The sequence below is a fragment of the Cololabis saira genome, chromosome 9 (genome assembly GCF_033807715.1).
Source record: "Cololabis saira isolate AMF1-May2022 chromosome 9, fColSai1.1, whole genome shotgun sequence".
Classification (NCBI taxonomy): domain Eukaryota; kingdom Metazoa; phylum Chordata; class Actinopteri; order Beloniformes; family Belonidae; genus Cololabis; species Cololabis saira.
In genome coordinates this window covers 38,452,177-38,475,707 of record NC_084595.1, presented here as the reverse complement: position 1 = coordinate 38,475,707, position 23,531 = coordinate 38,452,177, and the positions used below count along the sequence as shown (strand labels likewise).

Genomic DNA, 23,531 nt, shown 5'->3' with positions numbered 1-23,531 from the left:
TTGTTCTGCCAAGACAGATGGATTCACATTTAACAGAGTACTTTGATAAACAGAAGAGTTTATGGTTGACTCCATGTTCACCAGGTGCCTGTGAAGACGAGAACACCGTGCTTGAAAGTGGACAGGAAGTTTTTATGCTTATATGCTGTCTATATCACAGAATTATTATCACAAAATTGTTTCTTTGTATAGTGGCGATACATCTTCATGATGTCTATTCAACGGTTCGTTAAGGAGCAACTTTCCAAACCTAAGCCTAAGCTCTTTTTCGAAATTTTTTCTTTTTTTTTCCAGGCAACCCTTCCACCTGCCCTTTATAAGATCCTGAAAGGTAACCCTGGCAACCCTTGCCCTGCTGCTATCAAATTCAAAATAACTATATAATTCCCATTAAATTGCTAAATTTATCAGTTTCAACATCTTGTATGTTCTATTGTGAATAAAATACAGGTTTATGAGATTTGCAAATCAGGGCCTTCTGTTTTTATTTAAATTTAGACGGTGTCGTTCCTGGGCTCATGGATTATTAAAATTTCTCCGAGTATTGTACATTTGGACATTGGTGGTGTAGTGTCTCCATCATCCATGGTAATCTTCAAACAGTGGAATAAAAGGCAATTGGACTTCTTTTTCTTGGTTCTTGAAGACATGTCCCTCTCTATCCTTCTTCCATATGGAAGGTAAAAGTCTGACAAGTGGCTGAACTTTATTGGATGTCTGCTCCTGGGAAGTCTTTCCGCTGGCTAAGGATGTTTTCCACTTGCGATTAGTCTTTATCACTGCAGACTGATGGACTGCAAACAGTTCCAAATGCCCTCCAACTCATTGCCAGATTGATTGGCAGCAACAATTGTTTCCCTGATGTCTTTGCACTTGGGTGTATCTTTCTTCTTGGCATACTTTCAAAAAAGAAAGACACACTTGAATGCTCCAGATTAGAAAACTGTGAACACTTGCTGGTGATCAGTGAATCAAGTGCATTTGATAAGCAGCGCAGTCTTAATTCCAAAGTATACAACAATTACAAGTATACTGTATAATATGTTGTGGAATTGTTGCTTGTATAAATTATACATATATTTTATGTTATATGCACATATCTAGCAGTTGACATGTATTGTGTACAAAATACTTGTTAATTGATAGTAAATATTCTGATACAAAATGAGTACACAAAGTACGGAGAAAATATCATCCATGCAGCACTAGCACTTTCAAATATTTACAATAAAAGTATAACAGTAAATTTCACATCATCAGTGAAAGGTTTGTCTTTAGATGAAGGATTAAGCAACATCTGACTCCTGGTTATAAACCTGCAACAGACCTTTTACTTACTGCAGTACATTTCAGTACATACGTTTCTTATTTAGATTTTTGTTGGGTTTTTTCTATTATTGTTCTATGTACTTTTATGTTTATGTCTTTGTAGTTATATTTTGTACCATCTTATCATTTTGTTACCAATTTTAGTACAGTAGTCTCTTTTTCTTTTTGGTGGCCCTTTGTTTTGAATCTTTTCTTTTTGTCTTTGAATGAATAAATAAATTCATCTCATGCAGATATTATCTGTCCATTAGTCTATTTATATTGCACTTTGATGAGTAACTCACAAGTTTGATGAATAATTGGTTTGAGCTTTATTGATATTGCAAACTCCACGATACAGGTTTGGTTTGATTCAGTTTCTGGAGCCACAGACTGGGATGAAATTAGCAGTAAGTAACTACAAAATCTACTCGCATTTTCATTTCTGGCTTCAGCTGAACAATGATAAACAATCTGTTATTGTAACCAAATCAAACAAAAACAGGACAAAAAGGCATTTTAATAACATGATGAGGATTACATGTTTTAATGTCTAATTGATATTTCCATTTTTTATCAGTGCTTTTGAATCGTCTATCAATTAAATGATGTATTGATGCAGATCTATGGATACACCACTAGCAGTGTTAAGATTCCTTACATCTTTTTGATTGTGTAGTGTCATATGGGCTCATTATTAACAACTGTTTATGCTATATGTGTTGTAAGTAAAAAAAAGTGTATTATATTATTCAATATTTATCAAAAAGGCTTAAAGCTTTCTATTAATATTATGGCCAGCCATCTGTGTCATTGTGCGTTTCCTTTTATAGTATCATATACATTGCGTCTTGTGGGGTTTTCCATAGTATAAATGTTGTTCATCAAACTATTATCTCTTAACATCTCTCCTTAAATGTGTGTGTTTTGTGTGTACATGATGTGGCTTGGTTCCAGCAAGCCTCCCTGCAGGCGCCACATTCTTCCAGCGGCTTTTACTTTGAAAATCCCGGTGAGCGCCTCACGAGGCGGAGTTAAGCCTGATTTATGGTTCCGCGTTAAATCGACGGCGTACGATTGCGCGTCGCCGCGTACCATACGCCGTAGCTCTGCGTTGGTATAACGCGGAACCATAAACCAGCCTTCAGGGTGGCGGGGGTCTGGCTGCCTGCTGCACGGCGACCAGCACTCAAACCAGTTTCTCCAACCTCTGGAGGTCACCGAGGCGTCAAAAACTGAAAACCATCCCGTAAAAAATGCAACCAGTCCAGTCTGTTTGATTTAGCGTTTCCATGGAGACGACAAAAATGGAGTTTGCTGCTGAGAAGAAGAAGAAGTTGTGTCTGCGCGCTCTGCTGTGGTGGTCGCTGCTCGGGCTGGCGTCAGGAGGTAAAGCTTTACACACTTTTTACTCACTTCTTATACATAAGAACACATTATTGCTACATGCATTTGTTGTCACGGTCGATGCAGAGATGTACATATTTCAGTGATACACTTTAAAGTGTTGTACTCCCGCGGGTTATCACCTAATAAGGTAGTTTCTCTGTGTGTGTTCAATCTCAGCTACTGGGGATTTAAAACTGTCACTTCTGGTTAGAACAAGTAATAAACGACCACTCCAGAGTGACCATTTGTCTGCTTTTAGTGCAGACTACAGCACTATTTCAGGCACAGCATGAGTGTGTATCAACAGCTGAGCTATTATTACTTCTCACAGGGTTATTACAGGATTTCTGAACGTGCTGCTGAACAGTTTCACAGGACTAAACATCTAAAGTGTTGACCTCAGGGGTGAATGATGAATGAATGGTTGTTATTACTGACAACAACTAAACAATCATTGAAATTTGGGGATTTTGCATGCCAATGAGCTGAAAACCGCAGCCTCTCTCTCATATAAATCATATAAGTAATATATATTTGACTATATGTAACTAACTCTGTCAGCAACAAAAGCAGAAATAAGGAATATATATATAATCCTCACTACACTGGAAGAGCTCAAATGAGAGTTAACCCGATAAAATGCAAAGAAATTGGGCATTTATTGGGAATTATATTATGTTATTTTGTTTTTGAAGATACTTAAAGCATGACTATTGCAGAGATTTATTTCCCTCTGGGGATTAGAGAAGTATTTTTTTAATGCTGGTGTTCCCGATCATGTCTGGGTAATAGGAAATAATTTCCCAGACTTTAGATGTTTTCTTTGCTGCTTTACCTTTCAGCTTTTTTTTCCATCCCCTGCATTCCCTTCACATAGTGAAAACAAGCCTTTGCTTGAAATGCATCCAAGTCTCGGGCTTTGACGCTGCATCAGCAGCTGATGGGCAGACCAGGGAAAAAAAAGAGACGTTTAAGTCAACTTGCATCTAGGTTTGTCTTATAAACTGAATGCACATGCAGTGACAAGCGCTGGTCTTGCCCCTCAAATTAACTGTAAGCCAGTGTTCATGAAAAAGGTCACTGAATATGTTAAGGGGAAGGTTTGTGAAATCTCCCAAAAAGAAATGTCCTCAATGCACAAAAATGTGCCTCTGCTGACATGGAAATTACAGGATAACATTCAAAACACCTCCTGTTTTGGCTTTTGAAGGATCACAATCGGGTGGGTATTGTTCTGTGACTGATCTGGCACGGTCTTTCATTTACATACCTGCTAAAACAACAGTGTTTTTCAGCACTTGGTCGTGTCAGAAGCCCAAATATGAAAAATGTTTCCTCAAAATTTGCTCCTAAAATGCTCCTAAATGAAGGGAAGTTATGGGGAAGGATCTTTAAGAAAATAATGTGGATGTTTGGTCACACTTGAAGGTCATTGTGATGATGACACAAAAAAAAACAATTATGCGCACAAGTCTGTCCTTGTGAACCAAGAAAGAAAATACAACCAGCATTACTAGTTCTGGTATTTTCATTGCTTATGGGCTGATAAGTGTGGGGTTTTTTTCAGCTGCATTTAACAATTTAATATAACTGATATTGTGTCTGAATTCTGTTTTAGCTGAAACATGTTGACAAATCGACTTTAAAGTCATTGTTCTTGTTGTAAGCAAAGATGCCTTGGAGCATAAAGACTTGGATGAAGCTGCTGGTCAGCCCTGGTCTTTCTGGGTGGATGTTGCACGTTCTTCCTTTTCTCTGTGTGGTCCATGTTTAGGTGCTGGGCTCCTTTCACTGTCCAAAAATGTGCATTTTTAGTTCATTTAAGATTCTTAAGTTAGTTGTCTGTCTCTGTCATGGCCCTGTGATGGACTGATGACCCGTCTAACCTGTCTAACCCTGCTGGGAGTCATTCCTGTTCCTGAGACACGTACGGAGCTGGGAGGTTTTTGAAAAAATGAATTAATGTCCTTATCGGAATTAGAGAGGTGGGCATCACATCTGAATTTAACTGTGTTCGCTGTGTCTAAATACTTAAAAAAAAAATGCTCAAAGAGTCAACCATATTCTGACTTTTTCAAGCTTGAGTTTTCAATTTGCACTTTGGAATCCATCCATCCATGTATTGCTTCCGCTTGGCCTGGCTCGGGTCGCGGGGGGTGCAGCGTACGCAGAGAAGCCCGGACCTCCCTCTCTCCAGCTCTTCCAGCAGGACACCAAGGCATTCCTCGGCCACTTGAGAAATATAATCTCTACTTTGAGGGTTTTCTCCCTGTTGGACAAGCCTGAAACATCCCCCGAGGGAGGGATCCTGTCCAAACTTCGTCCAAACCACTTCAGTTGGCTCCCCTCAGTATGGAGGAGCAGTGGCTCTACTCCTAGTCCGTATCTGATAACCACACATGATCTTGTAATTTTGGTCACTCACCAAAATTCACAACCACATCTAGGAGCAAAAGATCGACTGATAAACAGACAAACCGGGAACCAGGGACTTGTAGTCTCCTGGTGGCCACAGATCTTCCCTCATGGGCTTCGGTACGATGCAGCCCAAACAACCCACATGTATTCACCCTCCTCTGTTTGCATGCTTAACTTTTTAATTGTGTTAATTAGTATTGAACAATCCATTCACATTGGATCTAATCAAATTAACTACAAAAAAACCCCATTTAAGAGTTAAATAAAGCCCATTGATTTATTTTAACCTTGGCTAGCCTCCCACTGAGTGACTCAGACCCATTAGCAGCTGCTTCCTGCCCTGGAGTCATGAACTCCACATGAAGCAAAAACGTGGAATAGTGCACATTTCTCCACAAAGATGTTTGTTAACTTTTAAATGTTTGTTTGTGCTCTGCAGCTCATTTCAAAAGCTGGTGGTTGCCCAGTCACAGAGACTTATGCGAGAACGCTTCGGAGCGCATTAGTGCAGATTACAGGGCGATGTGAAATGGCAGGGAGGTGAGGTAGAAGAAACAGCTGGGTCCGTCTGCCACGCCGTTTCCTGAGCATGAGGCCACAGACAATGTGGGGACGTCAGAGCCTTTCATGTTCAGGTTGAAGGTTCCTGTCAGGGCCAGGCGGGCCCCAACATGTTTGGCTCCCTCCAAGCCGACCGTATCCAGCGACTCAGTGTTTCTACTGCTATTATGGTATTAATGTTGACTGTATTAATATGTCAAGTGTCTTTTTTCAGCTTTATGAAGTCTACAAGTGAAAACACGACACTAAACTGCAATTCTGTCGCTAAATCGAAGGCTTGAGTTCTGTTTTATCTTGCATGGGGGCTCATTATTCTATAGATAAAGCTTTAAAGCTTTAATAACTGTTCTCTTATAGTACTTGAATACACAGGAATCTTTACAGCCGAGCAGATTAAGTGCTCAGCTCCTGGGCCACCATGGAGACTAAACTCAGAAATTGAAAAAAGGGACTGCAAGCAGTACTCGAGTTGAGGGGGGATGGCTGAAATAAAAACGGTCCAAATCATCCCCCCTGTAAAACTGCCATACCCCCTTTCCATCCCTTATTTCATTTCATCAATGAATGTGGTTTTACTGCTATTTCAACATTTAGAGTCATCACCAGAAAAATAACACCAGAAAAATAACTTATTTGACAATTTTTACCTGTTTCAAGTAAATTTTCACTTGAAATAAGTAGGAAAATCTGCCAGTGGGACAAGATTTATCTTCTCATTACAAGCAATAAAATCTTGTTCCACATGCAGATTTTTCTACTTATTTTAAGTGAAAATCTACTTGAAACAGGTGAAAACTGTTGTTTTTTCCAGTGATGAGTCTGGCTTTAAGTGTAATCAGATTTTTTTTACTAAAATGAGACATTTTAACTAGAAATAAGACAAATATTCTTGTTAAGATTTTGAGTTTTTGCAGTGATCCATTTTACTTATCCTGTGAAGGACAGAGTCATATTGATAAGTTCAGAAAACAGTTTTTTATTGTTGTGTTTTGATGTATTTGATGTAAGCCCAGTGGATATTTAAAGCTTACAGAAGGCTGCATTTAACTGCTGCTATGTCATTCCTGCAGTATTTCTGCAGGTGTTTTGGTCAGTGCTATTATTTGTAATATATTATATTATTTGTAATCAGCACAAATTATCTGTCCCCATATGATAAAATCCTCCATCCACCCTGATTTCTTTTTACAACTCGAGTACTGACTGCAAGTATTCATGTAAATGAGATGAGGTATAATTTGTGCTGTGTATTCTCTGGGTATATGATCGTGTGATTCCCACTTACACACACAGTCTGCTTCACTTGTAAAGAACAAGCAGATGATGATAATTAGCCTGCTTTTCATATCTAAATGTCACATCTTGGCTCTATTAAGACCACAATGCTTGACTAAACTTGCTCTGGATGTGCTGTAGTCGTCACTACTTACTTGTTTTCCTCCTTTCATATTCAGCTCAGTTCGAAAAAACTATCAAGTAGCCTGCAAGGGAGGGTAAACGTCAAATTTGCTTTAATTCTGTGTTGATTTACTTCTTAAATCTCTCCCTCTGAAATGCCTCCGTTTCAGCCTCCTTCTATGGCGATGGCTTCGTACAGCTCAAGGCAGCGGAGTCGTCCGACCGGAACGAGCTCCGCGTTCGCTTCCGAACGTCCAGCACCAACGGCCTGCTGTTTCTCGCTGCCGGCCACGCCAACTACTTCCTGCTCGAGCTCCACGCCGGCCGCCTGCAGGTGGGTACATCCATGGCCGCAACACTTGAGCATATGTGTTCATGCATATATGAGAGGACAAATGTACACACAAAACACCCAGATGTTTGTGCTTGACTACGCGTACAACAGGCTTGCAGAGACTTGCAGGACTGTCTCATAAAATTAGAATATTGTGATTTTCTGTAATGCAATTAAAAAAACAAAAATGTCTTTTTGACATTCTGGATTCATTACAAATCAACTGAAATTTTGCAAGCCTTTTATTATTTTAATATTGCTGATCATGGCTTACAGTTTAAGAAAACTCAAATATCCTATCTCAAAAAATTAGAATATTCTGGGAATCTTAAACTGTAAACCATAATCAGCAATATTAAAATAATAAAAGTCTTGAAATATTTCAGTTGATTTGTAATGAATCCAGAATGTATGACATTTTTGTTTTTTTAATTGCAATACAGAAAATAAAGAACTTTATCACAATATTCTAATTTTCTGAGACAGTCCTGTACAGTAACATTGGGGGCTGGGGTTGTGGCTCCGTTGACGATATTTTGGGAAAGTATTTGATCTTTGAGGGATTACTTACTCACCTGCATCTGTATCAGATTAGATATCAGCAGTACTCGAGTTGTAAAAAAATATCAGGGGGGATGGTGGATTTTATCATATGGGGACAGATAATTTGTGCTGATTACAAATAATATAATATATTACAAATAATAGCACTGACCAAAACACCTGCAGAAATACTGCAGGAATGACATAGCAGCAGTTAAATGTAGCCTTCTGTAAGCTTTAAATATCCACTGGGCTTACATCAAATACATCAAAACACAACAATAAAAAACAGTTTTCTGAACTTATCAATATGACTCTGTCCTGCACAGGATAAGTAACATGGATCACTGCAAAAACTCAAACTCTTAACAAGAATATTTGTCTTATTTCTAGTTAAAATGTCTCATTTTAGTAAAAAAAAAATGTCATTACACTTAAAACAAGACTCATCACTGGAAAAAACAACAATTTCACCTGTTTCAAGTAGATTTTCACTTGAAATAAGTAGACAAATCTGCCAGTGGAACAAGATTTTATAGCTTGTAATGAGAAGATAAATCTTGTCCCACTGGCAGATTTTCCTACTTATTTCAAGTGAAAATTTACTTGAAACAGGTGCAAATTGTCAAATAAGTTATTTTTCTGGTGATGACTCTAAATGTTGAAATAGCAGTAAAACCACATTCATTGATGAAATGACATAAGGGATGGAAAGGGGGGATGGCAGTTTTACAGGGGGGATTATTTTGACCATTTGTATTTTAGGGGGGGATGCCAACCCCCCTCATCCCCCCTCAACTCCAGTACTGGATATCAGATATATTTTCTTTAATAATCCGATTGATTAACAGCAACAGGAAGTCCGAAGGCATACAGGATAATTACTGTGCCTGAAACATGAGGAATCCTTGTGACTAAGCTTATATTTGTGGAAGGTCTTCACTGTTGGAAATGAATCGCTGTGACAAATGTGTTGAATTGTTGCACTTCAGCGAGCACAAGAAGTGAACTGTGCTTCCCCGTTCCTTAATCTGGCACTTTTCACCATTTTTTTTTTTCTATTTGAAGCTTGGGGTCCCATTCTTGGTGAGTCAGACATGAGCACTGCTCCTCTGAAATTCATGTATGTTTTAGCCCAGCAGCAAGCCTTGACAAGCATGTCATCTAGATGCAGCAGGAGTTTGGGATAGTGATGTGATGCTCTGTGGACGTGAATGAGGGCAAAGACATAATAGTGGACTTCCGGCTCTAAACCGCAGAGAAAGCTCTCTGTTTTGACAACGGGGAACATCATCAGCTTTCTGACTCTTGTTTCTTTGTGCTGTTGACATGTTTACAGTTCTTTATTTTATTTATTTTTTTGTATCTGTACAAGATATAATATCGTACAAATATTTTGTCTGATACAGGCAGAAGATTAAAAGGATGTGCATTTAAAATCACAAGATTGTTGAATTACCAATAATTTAAATTTTTATAGCCTCTGAGGAGGCTAAGAAGTAGTTATGCTTTTATACGATATTTGGAGAATATGAAGCAAATTGTTGCCAAAGGACAATGAATTAAGCTTGTGCCACGTCTCCTTTCAGGAAACATAAATAACTGATTATGCATGTAATCCTCTTGTGAGTAAAATACATGCTGACTCAGCGCTTCATCTGAAAAAGATACTGCCATCTCTTGCAGTTCAGGGTACCTTTTTTTTTTTCTTTGACCAAAATGGACAAAAGCCAAACAAAAGCCAGCTTAATCTGCCAGGTTTTATTAATGATTTCAATTATTTTTTTCATCCCCTAAAAAGATAAAAAGCAATTATGCCAAGAAAATAAAGCAGGATATTGCCGGTCTTCTGCTTTTCTAAAATATAACTTATTTCTTTTTATGGTTTTGCTGCTCCTTTTTATGTTAAATTCAAATGCCTGATAGAATGTATCTTTTTTTCTCTTTCTTTTTATTCATAAATCCCCTAATGCTGTGTATCTTTAACTTTTTTGGGAAAAAAAAGACAGCTTAATCAGTTATGAAGACATTTTTGCAAAACAGAGGATGATCTTTTTTTCAAATTTGACATTTTCTATCAAAGTAAAGTGGTATATTTTAACACAGTTGTTTTTCTTGCTTTTCTCAGGTGAAACTGGACCTTGGCTCAGGAGAGCAGATGTTAGAATCGGAGAAAGGCATCCAGCTCAATGATCTGGCCTGGCACTCGGTGGAGATCCACCACGCGCAGCGCAACGTTACTCTGACCGTCGACAAAAACTCCCACACGAGCGTGAAGATCCCGGGCCGCCATCACAGTCTCAGCATCACAGACGGTCTCTACGTCGGAGGTTCGGGGGGTTTGGACAGACCGTACCTGCCTAGGCATCTCATCGGCTTCCGAGGCTGCATGGACGAGGTTTTCTTCAACGAACACGACTTGCTGTCGTCGCTGAGGCCGTTTACCGGATTAAAAAACGTCCACGAAGTGTCGTTAGGCTGCAGCTCTCAGTTCCTCGCTACTGAGGATGACTCTATCAGCTTCTTCAGCTCCAGGGCTTACGTTTCCCTCCCCACATGGAAGGTTCAGCAGGGAGCCACGTTTGAGTGCATTGTGCACACGTCGGCTAAAGAGGGCATCGTCCTCTACAGCTCAGCCAGACAGGGGGACTTTGTGGCTCTTGAAATTCAAGAAGGGGTGCCTGTGGCGATTGTTGGGAAAGGCGGAGTCAAAACTGAGCTGCATTCCCCCACATCGATCAGCGACAGGAAGTGGCATTCTCTCACGTTGCACTTCAGCTCTAAAAGCCTGGAGCTGACCGTTGATGGAGAGACGGTGAAAAGCAGCTTTAGCTCTCGTTCCAAAGCACTTCAGCTGAAAGGTTATATCTTTGTCGGAGGCATAGATGATGGCACTAGAGCAGAAGTCAGAAAGGCGGGGCTTGTGTCTGTGTCTGGAAAGCGTATCAGAGGAGGCTCCTTTAAAGGATGTTTGAAAAACGTCAAAGTAAACGGAGTCAAGATTGGTCTCTCCAATGCTCTAGTCACTAAAGATATTTCGGTTGGTTGTGAGCCAGAAAAAACCCCAGATGCATCGGCCCCTGTGACTCCTACAAGCACTCCAGAGACCCTCTTCCCACTGGTGACGCCGACACCACCCCAGTACATGTCCACACTCGCAGTCGGCCTGGACAGAAAGTACGGCTCAGACTTCGTACAGCTGAAGGATCTCCTGGTCCAAGAGGGAGGCCGAGCGTCTCTCGACGCCAAACACGTCAAGGTTTTCTTGGACTTCAAGAAGCTGGGTATTCGCCAGTCTCAGATAATGTTTAGGATTCAAGAGCAGCCGGTCAGAGGTCAGCTGAGGCTGGACGTGGACCAGGACCAGGAGGACAACACCTTCAGCATGCTGGACCTTTGGCACGGACGAGTGATGTACGTCCACGGGGGCTCCGAGGAGCCGGACGACTTCTTTATGTTTTCAATTTTCTCCAGCAGTAGGAAGCAAGTTCCCGATTATCTGAAGTCCGACAAACTGTACCGCTACAACGTCACCGTCACGCCCACCAACGACGCGCCTGAGCTGAGTCTGCCCGAGGGAAATTTGTTGGTGCTGCTGGAGAACTCCAAGAAACGCCTCACCACGGATGTTCTGAAGGCCACGGACATAGACAGCAACCGCACCGAGCTCGTCTTCTCCGTGCTCGGGAACCTCAACGCCGACGCGGGATACTTGGAAGTGGAGAACGACCCCGGCAAGGCCGTGACCTCGTTCTCATACGTAGATTTGGATGAAATGAAGGTGTACTACGTTCACACGGGGGTGCGAAACTCCAGGATAGTCCTAAGAGTTAGCGACGGGGAAAAGGTCAGCAACACCGTGGTTTTGAGAGTCATGGCCGTGGCGCTGGAGTATAAGGTCGCCAACAACACCGGGATTGAGATCATCCAAGGAGAGACGGCTATAATTGGTTCAAACCAGCTCGCCATGAAAACTAACGCCGTGAAACAAGTTGTGGACGTCCGGTATGATGTGATTGAACCCCCACAGTTCGGAGAGCTGGAGAGACTTCACTCAAGCGGGGAATGGAGGCCGATTGACTCATTTTCACAAAGGCTTCTTGAGAAAGAGCGCCTCAGATATGTCAGCACCTTCCAAGACATCCAGACTTCAAATGTCACGGACTACTTTAAGTGCCAAGTTAATATAGCAGCAAGGGCAAACACTGAACTAGTTTTTCAAATCGCCGTCAAGTGGGTGAAGTACCGTTTGGTAAAGAATGTCATGCTAAACCTGGATAAAGTCAGAAAAGTGACCCTGAGCTCCGAGTATCTCCTGGCCGCTGCAGAAGGCGTGACCCTGTCAGAAGATAGCCTTTATTTCCGAGTTCTCACCATTCCAAAGAAAGGAAAGCTCTTGCTCGACACCGCGGTCTTGACCAAGAACTCAACCTTTAGCCAGAAAAATGTAACGGATCAAAAAGTTCATTACGTCCTGGTGGACAGGCCTTACGAAGACACGACGGACCGGTTCAAATTCCAGCTGGTTTCCAAACACGCTCAGTCTGAAAACTACGATTTCCAGTTTTCCATCAAAGCGGACGTCAACAACGTGTTCGTGAGAAACGAAGGACTTTCCCTGCAGGAGGGGGAAACTAAGCTCATCACAAAAGACGAGCTGTTTGCAGAGACTCTGAGTACGAAGGAGATGTTCTACTCAGTTTTGAGCAGCCCCAAACACGGGAAGCTAGCCCGCATCACTCAGTCCAACTCCAGCGCCAGCTACGACAACATCTCAACCTTCAGTAATCAGGACATACTGGAGGAGCGGCTAATGTACGTCCACGATGACGGGGAAACCACCGAAGATGCATTTACTTTCATCGCCTCCACCAGCCAAGGGTTTAAGTCTTCCATTGCAGAAGATGAAATCGGCTCCAAGGAAGGAACGTTCAACATTTCTGTTCAGCTGCTGAACGACCAAAAGCCGGTTCGAATCATCGATAAGGTTTTTCAGGTCGTCAGGGACGGCCAGAGGTTGCTGACTGTAGAAGATTTGCGTTATCACGACCCCGATTCTGACTTTGACGACGGCCAGCTGGTCTACACTCGGCGAGGGATCCCCATGGGAGACCTGGTGCTGGTCAACGACACCGCTCACCCACTGTTCCAGTTTCAGCAGAGGGATCTGGAGGAGAAGCGAGTGCTGTTCATTCACAAAGGTGTAAGCACCGGCCGGTTCGTGCTCTTCGTCTCGGATGGAAAACATTTCGTGTCGAGCCTTTTAGACATAAGCGCACACGACCCTTTCCTGAAGGTTGCCAACAACACCGGCCTGTTGGTTCAAAAGGGCCGATCGGTGACTTTTACCACCCGTAACTTCAGCGTTGTCTCTAATTTGGACATCAGAGATGACCGTGAGGTCATTTTTAAGCTGGATGAGTCTCCCAAGTACGGTCATCTTTATGTAAATGACACCAAGGTGGAGTCATTCACACAGTCCCACTTAAAAGCTGGTGTAATCTCCTACAAGCACCACGACAGCAATCATCTGGTGGACTATTTCAACTTAACAGTGAATGCTAAAGGAGTCCGGCTTGCAGACCGAGTCAGGGTGAAGGTTTATCTGGAGAGTCATCAGAGGCCGCCCATCGTGCAGCATCAGGACGTTTTACTGGTGGAGGAGGGAAAACCGGGGAAGATTGATGAAACGAAGCTGGAGGTGAGTGTTGAGAGTAACTCCAGGTAGGGCTGGGTATCGATTCAAATGTCAAGATTCGATTCCGATTGTTAAGATTCAGAATCGATTATCACGATTTGATTTGATTCGATTCGATCCGATTCGATATTGATTTGGCTTAGTGTTATTTAAAATGTTTTTTGAGCTGTTGCCTGAATTATATGACTGTAAAATAACTAGTAAAATAATAATTTCACAATAATTATTGTGAAATAACTAAGAAATAAATAACTCAAACAGGCCTTTCAATATCCATTTAAAGTGCAAAAAAAAAAGAAAGAAATTGCAACAGTTCATGCAGTAAACAAATCATTTTAGCTTGTCTAATTTATTCTGTCACCACGCACACATATTGCCATGAAGGACCTGGCATTTTTCAGAAGTGTCAGGACAAACTGTGTGTCCGACTACTGGGATTAAAGTTCACCGGGCGAAAATGTTATGATGAAAAGAAAAGAAAAAAAAATCAATCTTTAGACATAAGAATCGATTTTTAGGAATTAATAGGAGAATCGATTTAGAATCGGAAAATCGATTTTTTTCAATACTGGCCTAACTCCAGGTGTGTCTGAGATTTTTTAATTAGGTAAATAAAAAAGAAAAATAACTGTTTCAGTTCCTTTTATATACTGTGATTTATTGAACTTATGATTGAAAAAATTTCTGTCTTGAGATGTGTATTGTTGATTGAAATGTGGAAATAAACAGATATCAGCAGTACTCGAGTTGTAAAAAAAATCAGGGGGGATGGTGGATTTTATCATATGGGGACAGATAATTTGTGCTGATTACAAATAATATAATATATTACAAAAAATAGCAGTGACCAAAACACCTGCAGAAATACTGCAGGAATGACATAGCAGCAGTTAAATGCAGCCTTCTGTAAGCTTTAAATATCCACTGGACTTACATCAAATACATCAAAACACAACAATAAAAAACTGTTTTCTGAACTTATCAATATGACTCTGTCCTTCACAGGATAAGTAAAAAGGATCACGGCAAAAACTCAAAATCTTAACAAGAATATTTGTCTTATTTCTAGTTAAAATGTCTCATTTTAGTAAAAGAATCTCATTACACTTAAAACAAGAGTCATCACTGGAAAAAACAACAATTTTCACCTGTTTCAAGTAGATTTTCACTTGAAATAAGTAGAAAAATCTGCCAGTGGAACAAGACTTTTTTGCTTGTAATGAGAAGATAAATCTTGTCCCATTGGCAGATTTTTCTACTTATTTCAAGTGAAAATGTACTTGAAACAGGTCAAAATTGTCAAATAAGTTATTTTTCTGGTGTTATTTTTTTGGTGATGACTCTAAATGTTGAAATAGCAGTAAAACCACATTCATTGATGAAATGACATAAGGGATGGAAAGGGGGATGGCAGTTTTACAGGGGGGATGATTTTGACCCCCCTCATCCCCCCTCAACAACTACTGGATATATGCCACATAATTCAAGTCGTAAACAAGTATCACCATTAATTTTTATTGTCTTGCTTTTAATGTCACTGAGAAAGTAATAAGGGAACGCTACCCCGTGCTTGACTTCATGATGTCAAGTTACAATAAGACTCTAAAGGAAATAAACCCCAGTGAAGCATGTGACATTTCAGATTTGACCACTGAATGTTTTCTCATCGTGGCAGGTCACCCACGAGGACAACCTGCCATCTGAGATTGTGTTTACAGTCCAGATAGCCCCGTCTCATGGCTTTCTCCGGCGCTTCGTTGAAGCGGAAGAGCTCTACATCGGAACCAAACAGTCCCCAGTCAAGACGTTTACTCAAGATGACATCAACAACGGGAACATGCAGTACGTGCAGGTGGAGGAGAAGAGAGCGAACGACACGTTCGTCCTCGACGCCACCAACGGGGTCACCGACGTCAGCAACATTAGGATGTCCGTGGACATCATCCCACTGCTCATCCCTCTCCGAGTGTCTGATTTCACCGTGACGGAGGGTGCGTCCAAGGCGCTGACGCGGGACGTGCTCTGGGTCGCAAACAAACACTTTTCTGGGATCAACTTCTTCTACAGTGTGACCGAGTCCCCGCAGCACGGTCACATTGAGCACTCCAGACACCCCGGTGTGCCCATAACCACTTTCTCCAGGAGGCAGGTGGGATATTCTTACAAAAAAAACGTGTTTGTTATGGCTGCTTGTAGGAATGGGCGATATTTTACCGTTCACGATATACCGTCAAAAAAATTCCCCACGGTAAGAATTTGTCATCTCGAGGTAAAAACGATAAATTCCCGTTGATGATGTTTTTTGGAAGGAAGGAAGGAAGGAAGAAATGAGTCTGAAAGAAAGAAAGAAGGAAAGAAAGAAATGAGCCTGAAAGAAAGAAAGAAAGAAAGAAAGAAAGAAAGAAAGAAAGAAAGAAAGAAAGAAAGAAAGAAATGAGCCTGAAAGAAATGAGCCTGAAAGAAAGAAAGAAAGAAAGAAAGAAAGAAAGAAATGAGCCTGAAAGAAAGAAAGAAAGAAAGAAAGAAAGAAAGAAAGAAAGAAAGAAATGAGCCTGAAAGAAATGAGCCTGAAAGAAAGAAAGAAAGAAAGAAAGAAAGAAAGAAAGAAAGAAATGAGCCTGAAAGAAAGAAAGAAAGAAAGAAAGAAAGAAATGAGCCTAAAAGAAAGAGAAAGAAAGAAAGAAATGAGCCAGAAAGAAAGAGAAAGAAAGAAAGAAATGAGCCAGAAAGAAAGAAATGAGCCTGAAAGAAAGAAAGAAAGAAAGAAAGAAAGAAAGAAAGAAAGAAAGAAAGAAATGAGCCTAAAAGAAAGAGAAAGAAAGAAAGAAAGAAAGAAAGAAAGAAAGAAAGAAAGAAATGAGCCTAAAAGAAAGAGAAAGAAAGAAAGAAAGAAAGAAAGAAAGAAAGAAAGAAAGAAAGAAAGAAAGAAAGAAAGAAAGAAAGAAAGAAAGAAAGTATGGTATTTTTTTTATCGTTATCGGGATAAATGCCAGAAATTATCGTGATAAATCTTTTAGTCCATACTGCCCATCCCTATCTGCTTGGATGATTTAGTGTTTCAAGTTGCTTGGTTTTGTCATATTAATTGCCCTGTAGTATTTAGAGGATTTGGAGAGTACAATGTCCCCATCGAGTCATTTGTCTGACTATCAATACAGTAATTTTTTCCATTTCTGTCATCTTATACTCTGAGTTTTCCTAATCTTAAAACCTGTTTGCAATATTTGTAACCTAATATGCTTTCTTAGTTAAATTACCACACTAAAAAGACGGCATCACTCTGGTCTAACCTGTTTACCTGCTTTGTATCTCCCTGCACAAGCTCATATCTTCACATTGCTATGTTTTAGGTCAAGGTTTTAGCTCTTAGTTAGTTTTGAATCACCTAGTTTTTGTCATTATAATCATGTCATGTGACCATTTCTTTGATCTTCAACCAGGTTGAACAAGAATTCATTTATTACGTCCACGACAGCAGCGAAACCTTAGCTGACAATTTCACCGTGGTGGCAAACGATACAGGCCTGAGGAAGCAGAGCGCCGCCCAGACAGTGAACATCGAGGTTACAGCTGTCAATGATGAGCCTCCTGTTATCACCGCCAACAGAGTCCTCAGGGTGAGTCTATATTTAAACCTTGGAAACTTTGTTTTTTTTTGGACTTGCAGGTCTGGCATCGTAGCTTCCTTTCAAAAGAGTTTTATGGCGGCTGTGTTGTAAATTGTCATGACTGGCTGGCTGAATGAGGGTAACTATGTGTGGTATGTTGACGAGGGTCCGGAGCACCGGCATGACAGAGTGGACACGTAACAACGAACATTAGGAGATCCCCAGGCCTGTTGGGAAGTGAGTTACAGAGATTAGTTGTTAAATATTCTAATCAAATTCCAGTAGTATTTAAATATCGACATGGAGCTGCACTCGTGTGTCGCTGACTGTGTATTGTTACAAGGCAAATGCATTTCCCCTTCTTCCTGAATTTTATAAAAATCCCTGCAAGGCATTGCATAGATAAGATGTTAACTGCCAATAATATCTTCTATCCATCCTCAGTCAATCTTAGTGTTTGGTAGCATGATGCAGAGGTCTGTAAATGTGGACCATGCAAACATGGTGAGCGCATAGTCTGCTGACTTGTGCTGTTCAGAAATACAAGTCCAGCTCTGTCAGCTATCGCAGCTACAGTTGGACGGGGTCCAGCAGGGAAGAGAGGTCCAAGTGTAGGTCTCTATTGTCTGTGCAGCTCTGCCTCAAATTCCTTTGGGGATGCTGCAGAGTCACAGAGGAGCAACTGCTAAAATGTACTTGACCAAAGAAAACTGAGATGTCTGATTGATAAGTGGTGATAATCAGATTTACAATATTAAACATGATCCCCCCAAAAAAATTATATTAACTCACACACAGATCTGCACATAGACATGTGTGATCGGTTTATTTTGATTTAGTATTTTTGCCCATGGCTTTAATAAGACTGAGTCTGGTATTTGGTAGAAGATCAGGATTTCAAATCTTTATGATGGAGCTAGTGCATCAATCGCCACTAGATGGCAGTCTGTCCCTGTTGATCTTTGCACTAAAAAGCTCCACTGCAGAAAACATGTTTTCAATTATAGTGGTCTTCCTAATTAACTATTTATTTTATCTTTCCATATTAATGTGGTTGAGGTTTTTTTCTAAATAGATCTTTTTCCTAAATTAATATATTTTTTTCACTTGATAAACTGATTTTAGTTTTTTTTTGTTTTTGTTTTTTGGCTTGTAAGAATCTTGACTCCAGTTTTGACCAGAAGCTTATGCAGAAACATTCCTGAGAATGAGTATTAGTCTCATGTGATCTTATGAAAGTGATTCACAGACTGTGTCACTGATTCCCTGGGTGGGCACAGATGACAAACATAAAGGGTCAAACAAGTTAACTTGATTTATGAGGGCGGAAATAAATACAGTTCAGCTGGTGCAGTTGCGCAAACATTCTTATTACAACTGCATCAGCACTTCCGACATTATGTTAATGTTTGATTAACAGTGGTCTACAACACCGGGTTGTGTTCTGAAGAGGGGGAGTTGATTATTTAAAATAGAGGATATTTTTAGATACAGATTATTAAAATACTATAACAATGGTTTTTAATAATGTCAGGGTTTTGAGGGTTAAGACTTTAATGAAAGCAGATCCCAGACTTAATCGTGATTAAGGTCTGTTTGTGAACCTTTGATGGTCATCTTCTTAACTCAAGTCACTGCCTGACGAACAGCAGACATGCTGCCACTTTTTGTGCAGATTGATCCCATGTGTCGTCTCTCTGAATCTGGTGAGTCACTCGGTCCCGCTGCGACTTCCTGGGCCTGATTGAAAACGTAGTCATCTCTTGCATGTGGTTGGAGATAACTCATGTAGGAAGACTTTCTGCTGCAGGGCTGGTGTTGACAAGGGTGACTGGTTGGGGTTGTGGGTTTTACAAGTACTGACTGAGACAAAGTCCCTCAGGTTTCCGTTCCAGAACATTTCCAGCCAAGTTTAAGGCCAAATGAGCAAATGTCTGTGGGTGTGCTGTATATTTTTTCTAGGTACAATCTACCTTTACGTAAAATTGGGGGTCTCGTTTTGTTTCAAAAGGAAAGTGCACTTATCTGTATGTTCCATGTTGTAGCGTCATGTGGCTTTTTGGTTTTTGTTTACCCCCTCCACCCACTTCCTCCCGTCCTCCCATGCTCACTGAAGCAGATGGTGATAATAACTGATGTTTGTCACATTTATCAACTTTACACCTAGCATGTGTTGAACATTTCCAGTAAGCACAACGCATCATGCTGTGAAGTTCGTTTGTGAACACTGAAACATTTGCTGTGATCATGCTCCTTATAGGAAATGCTCCAAATGGTAGGACTTAATTGCTCATCACAGTGGCATGCAAAAAACTAGTTGGGCAGGAAGTCTGGCTGTCAATTAGACATGCTTGAGCTGCATGAGCTTTAATCAGAAATTGAGTTTTTAAGTTAATTATGATTTAAAATTAAAGACATAATGAATATTATAATTTGATTGATGGGGTAAATGACTTGTGTGTATCGTTAAAGTTGTCACTTAGGGAGACGAATGTTCACAAATGCTGAGAGACTCGGCATCTTTCATCTCACTGCTTTTGTTTTCAAGCCATCTCTTATCTTTCGGGTATTTTGTAAAAAAAAATTTCACCCGCTAACTGGTGAGTTTAACGGATCATTTAATAGATAAGACCGCCACACAGTGATTACAGGGCTCCTTATCACCAGGTAACCAGAATTATGACCCTATTAAAAGCTTTAAAAGGAACCTTCTGTTCCTGGAAAAGTTAGAGATGCCTCATTTGTTGTATTTTTAGTTTATTTTCACAGTTTCAAAGAAATGCAATGTTCTGAATGGAAAGTTCAGGCTCTGTCAAGACTTGTGGAGATCTTTATTGGTCAAAAGTCCTCTGGTTATGTTGCTCTCTGACCATCTCGTTTGATTTCACTATTTTGGGAGCCGACCACAGATTTGATTGATGTTAAGTTCTGGGAAAAGCCAGGGCTCATTCACATCTGTTTCCAGTTCCCCTTAAAAACACCTGCGTGTGGTTGTCAGTGTAGGCAGCTGTGTATTTATGTAAGTTGTTAGGACAAGTTTTGAAGTGTCAGAACATTTAAAACGCATCGAAATTTGCATCACTTGTTCTGCCTAAATGATTTGTGTGACTAAATCTCTGATACTCCATTAAAGAGAGCCCTGACCTCTCCAACCAACTTAAAATATTGAAATGGCGATAGAAATATAAAATATTTCCAAATTAGCTCATTAGAAAGGGCCAAAATAAAACTAGGAAGAATTTATTTTACTATAAATTAGAAAAAAATGTAAACTGTTGCAGTATATTTCATCAGCCGTGCTTTCAGAGACACATAAAGCCTGTTTTTGTATAATCATAACTCTTTAGTAAGAATAGAGTGAATAGTAGTCGGTAGCAAAAAGGTTTTTACTGCTGTTGCTTCACATCCAGCATCCTTGTACCACATGAGTTGCCCCACTGTCTCCTAAATAACCCTCACGCTTGAACCTTCTTTTGCATAAGCTGCAACAACCTGCTGTTAAATGGCAGTTGATCGAATTTTGCATTTTATCACTTCATTGCAGTAATTACTATGGAACGACAACCTGTACAAGCATCAAATAGCTTATTATGCAATATCTCCTGTGGCCTGAACTTGGGAGGCTCATCTTTAATTGTGAAGTATCTGCACGGTTCAGTAGTCGTGTACTCTGGGTGCCAATAAGTTCCCCTGGGACTGCGTGTTAGCTCAAGGCGTTCCAGCTTACATGGAAACAGCTCTTTAGTGCGCCTCACTGATGCTCTGATGTAGCTTTAACTGTGTTTACAGTCTGCAGGACTGTATTTGACCAGCATTCAGGTGACTTTTTATCTTTAGGCTGTTGTTGTCTAGCTATCTGTGTCTGAGTTGTTATTATTATATTACATGTGTAGCAGTTGTACTGGTAATGATATGCTGTTGAAAGGAAAAGGAGGGGAATACCTGAAAATATGAACCCCTGATGGCATCTGTTGTCCCCGTGGTCTTTCCAGGTTTGGGTTTCATCAGTGACGGAGATCAGTCAGGACGATCTGAGAGCTCAGGACGCGGATACGCCCCCGGACGAGCTCCGGTTCATGGTGACCCCACCCAGCAACGGACACCTGGCCCTGAAGAGTGCCCCGATGAAGGCCGTGCTGAACTTCACCCAGGCCCACGTAGACCAGGCACAGCTGCTGTTCGTCCACAAAGGTAACACCGACTACGTTTACATGCAGTCTAAATTAGGGTTATTGCTAATATTCCAATTACTGAGACATTCGGAATATTCCGTTTCCATGCGTGAGCAAACAGGGTTATCCCTGTTTACATGGTAATTAATCATTTGTGATATCTGGATCAAACCAGCAACGCGTGGAGAACATCATGTCGCAATTACCGTCATTTCCGCTTCTTCTTCCTGTATCCAAATTCAAAACTAATGCTGCTTTGTGCAATTTTTCGCTCACCTTCTTGTAAATCTCGCTATCCTGGTACTTTCTACCGTCTACAAATGCCAAAATGTTCATATCCTTCATTACATTTATGAAGTGATTAGTATCCTCCTGGTCTTGTGTTTCTCCGTGTTTAGAAGAACTTCCTGGACTCAAAAGACCAGGATTCCTTGTGAACAGAGCATGAGCAGAAAAAAAAACATGTTCCGTTTGATGGGGATATTCCGTTTGGCGTTTATATGACTGAATATTCAGGTTTTAAAAGGAGTAACCCAGGGGTCATATTTGGGTTTTTAAAAATCCGAATATGAGCAAATTGGGGTTATTCAAAGGGGTTATTGGTGTTTACATGGCCGTGCAAAACCGGGTTATTGCCAATATTTGGGTTTTAAAAGGGTTTTTGACTGCATGTAAACGCAGTCACTGTCCTACAAGACAGAGAGGATTCAGGGATTCTTTTTGTGTGTATATCACTTTGATTGTATGTATTATTTATTTAAGATTGATACAACCAACATCAAAATTCATAGAAAAAAGAAGAAAGAAAATAAGGGTGACATAATCCGTGGTTTCACTTATATAACTTCTGAAGCTAGGGATCAAATCAGCAACTTTCACACTGAAACACAACTCTCTTCAGCTAAAGCCCTCCTTCCTATATAGAGAATGCACAGTCCTGGAATAATTTTCTCTTAAAATTAGATTTTATTGCATAGTTTTGGATTTCATGCATTTAAGACCCAATTCATCTTCCTGTGTTTGTTTTGTTAAGATTACTGATTTATTTTTTTTTCCATCAGCTCGGCGAATGCAAGTAATTAGCAGAAACAATGTGCAGGTTTCATTATTAGCTGTAAAATCATTTGTGATACAATGTTGCTCTTTTAGACTGGAGACTGATGTGAAATGGCGAACAAAGTCTGTCAGCATTTTCTGGTCTTTGGGATCGTATTTCTGCCTAGTGTTCTGATTCATATCTCCGTTTTTTTGTTCTTTTGTTCAACCAGAAAAGGTTGTAATAACAGTGTGGGATGGACTCCACCCTCGTGTTGAAGAATGTCTCTTTTTTTTCTTTTTTACACACCAGCAAACTGTACACGTACACTTACAGTAATGTATTAAGGATTCCTGTGACGATTCAAAGTAAAAAAGCTGCTCTGCGCATTCCTCCGTGAACCGCATCATCAATGCTGATCTGGGGCTTTTTAAATGTATATGTCATAGAAACCAGACACAACTTATTCTTATTTTTCAGCCAAAACCAAAGTGGATATATGTCCATAAATCTGAGATTCAGTTCAGATCTTACCTTCAGAGAGATCTTGACGATTGTTTAATGGATTGATTCATGTCACTTCCAGGTCCCATGTCTGGTGGTTTCAACTTCCAGGTCAATGACGGCGTGAACTTCTCGCCCAGGCAGATATTTAGCATCACTGCCAAAGCTTTAGTTCTCACTTTGCAGAGAAACCGTCCACTCAAGGTGTTTCCCGGTAAGTCTTTATCTGGATTTGTTTACGGGTGGTGAAATCCCAGCTAGCAGTTACCGGTAATATAGCCAACACACCATACCTTACAAATGATCATGCATCCCCTGAATGTTTTTAGCTGCGCTGCAGATGAAGTATACAGAAGCATTGAATACAACTCATGATAGCAAAATAACGGAACAAAAAGACACACAAACACCAGACTAATAAGACATTTCTACCAATGCGATGATAACGGACAGAGGACGGCTTGCAAACTAAATTTAGTTTCTTTTTTAAATTTTTTTTATTTGTATTTTTTTATTACCAACATAAAAAAATACACGTATAACAAGCACCTCCCAAATATAG

At 40.4% G+C, this 23,531-nt stretch overlaps 1 protein-coding gene across 1 annotated transcript in view; it reads left to right on the top strand.

Moving 5' to 3' along the window:
* The first annotated feature begins 2,502 nt into the window (after positions 1 to 2,502).
* The window catches only part of cspg4ba (chondroitin sulfate proteoglycan 4ba), a 28,935-nt gene continuing 7,906 nt past the window's right edge, over positions 2,503 to 23,531 (top strand). The window contains exons 1-7 of the mRNA XM_061729539.1: positions 2,503 to 2,697; positions 7,245 to 7,408; positions 10,080 to 13,652; positions 15,325 to 15,798; positions 17,090 to 17,266; positions 21,250 to 21,448; positions 23,052 to 23,183. Of these exons, the coding sequence (XP_061585523.1) occupies positions 2,601 to 2,697; positions 7,245 to 7,408; positions 10,080 to 13,652; positions 15,325 to 15,798; positions 17,090 to 17,266; positions 21,250 to 21,448; positions 23,052 to 23,183 (4,816 nt within the window). The 5' untranslated portion in view covers positions 2,503 to 2,600. The remainder of the gene's footprint in view (positions 2,698 to 7,244; positions 7,409 to 10,079; positions 13,653 to 15,324; positions 15,799 to 17,089; positions 17,267 to 21,249; positions 21,449 to 23,051; positions 23,184 to 23,531) is intronic.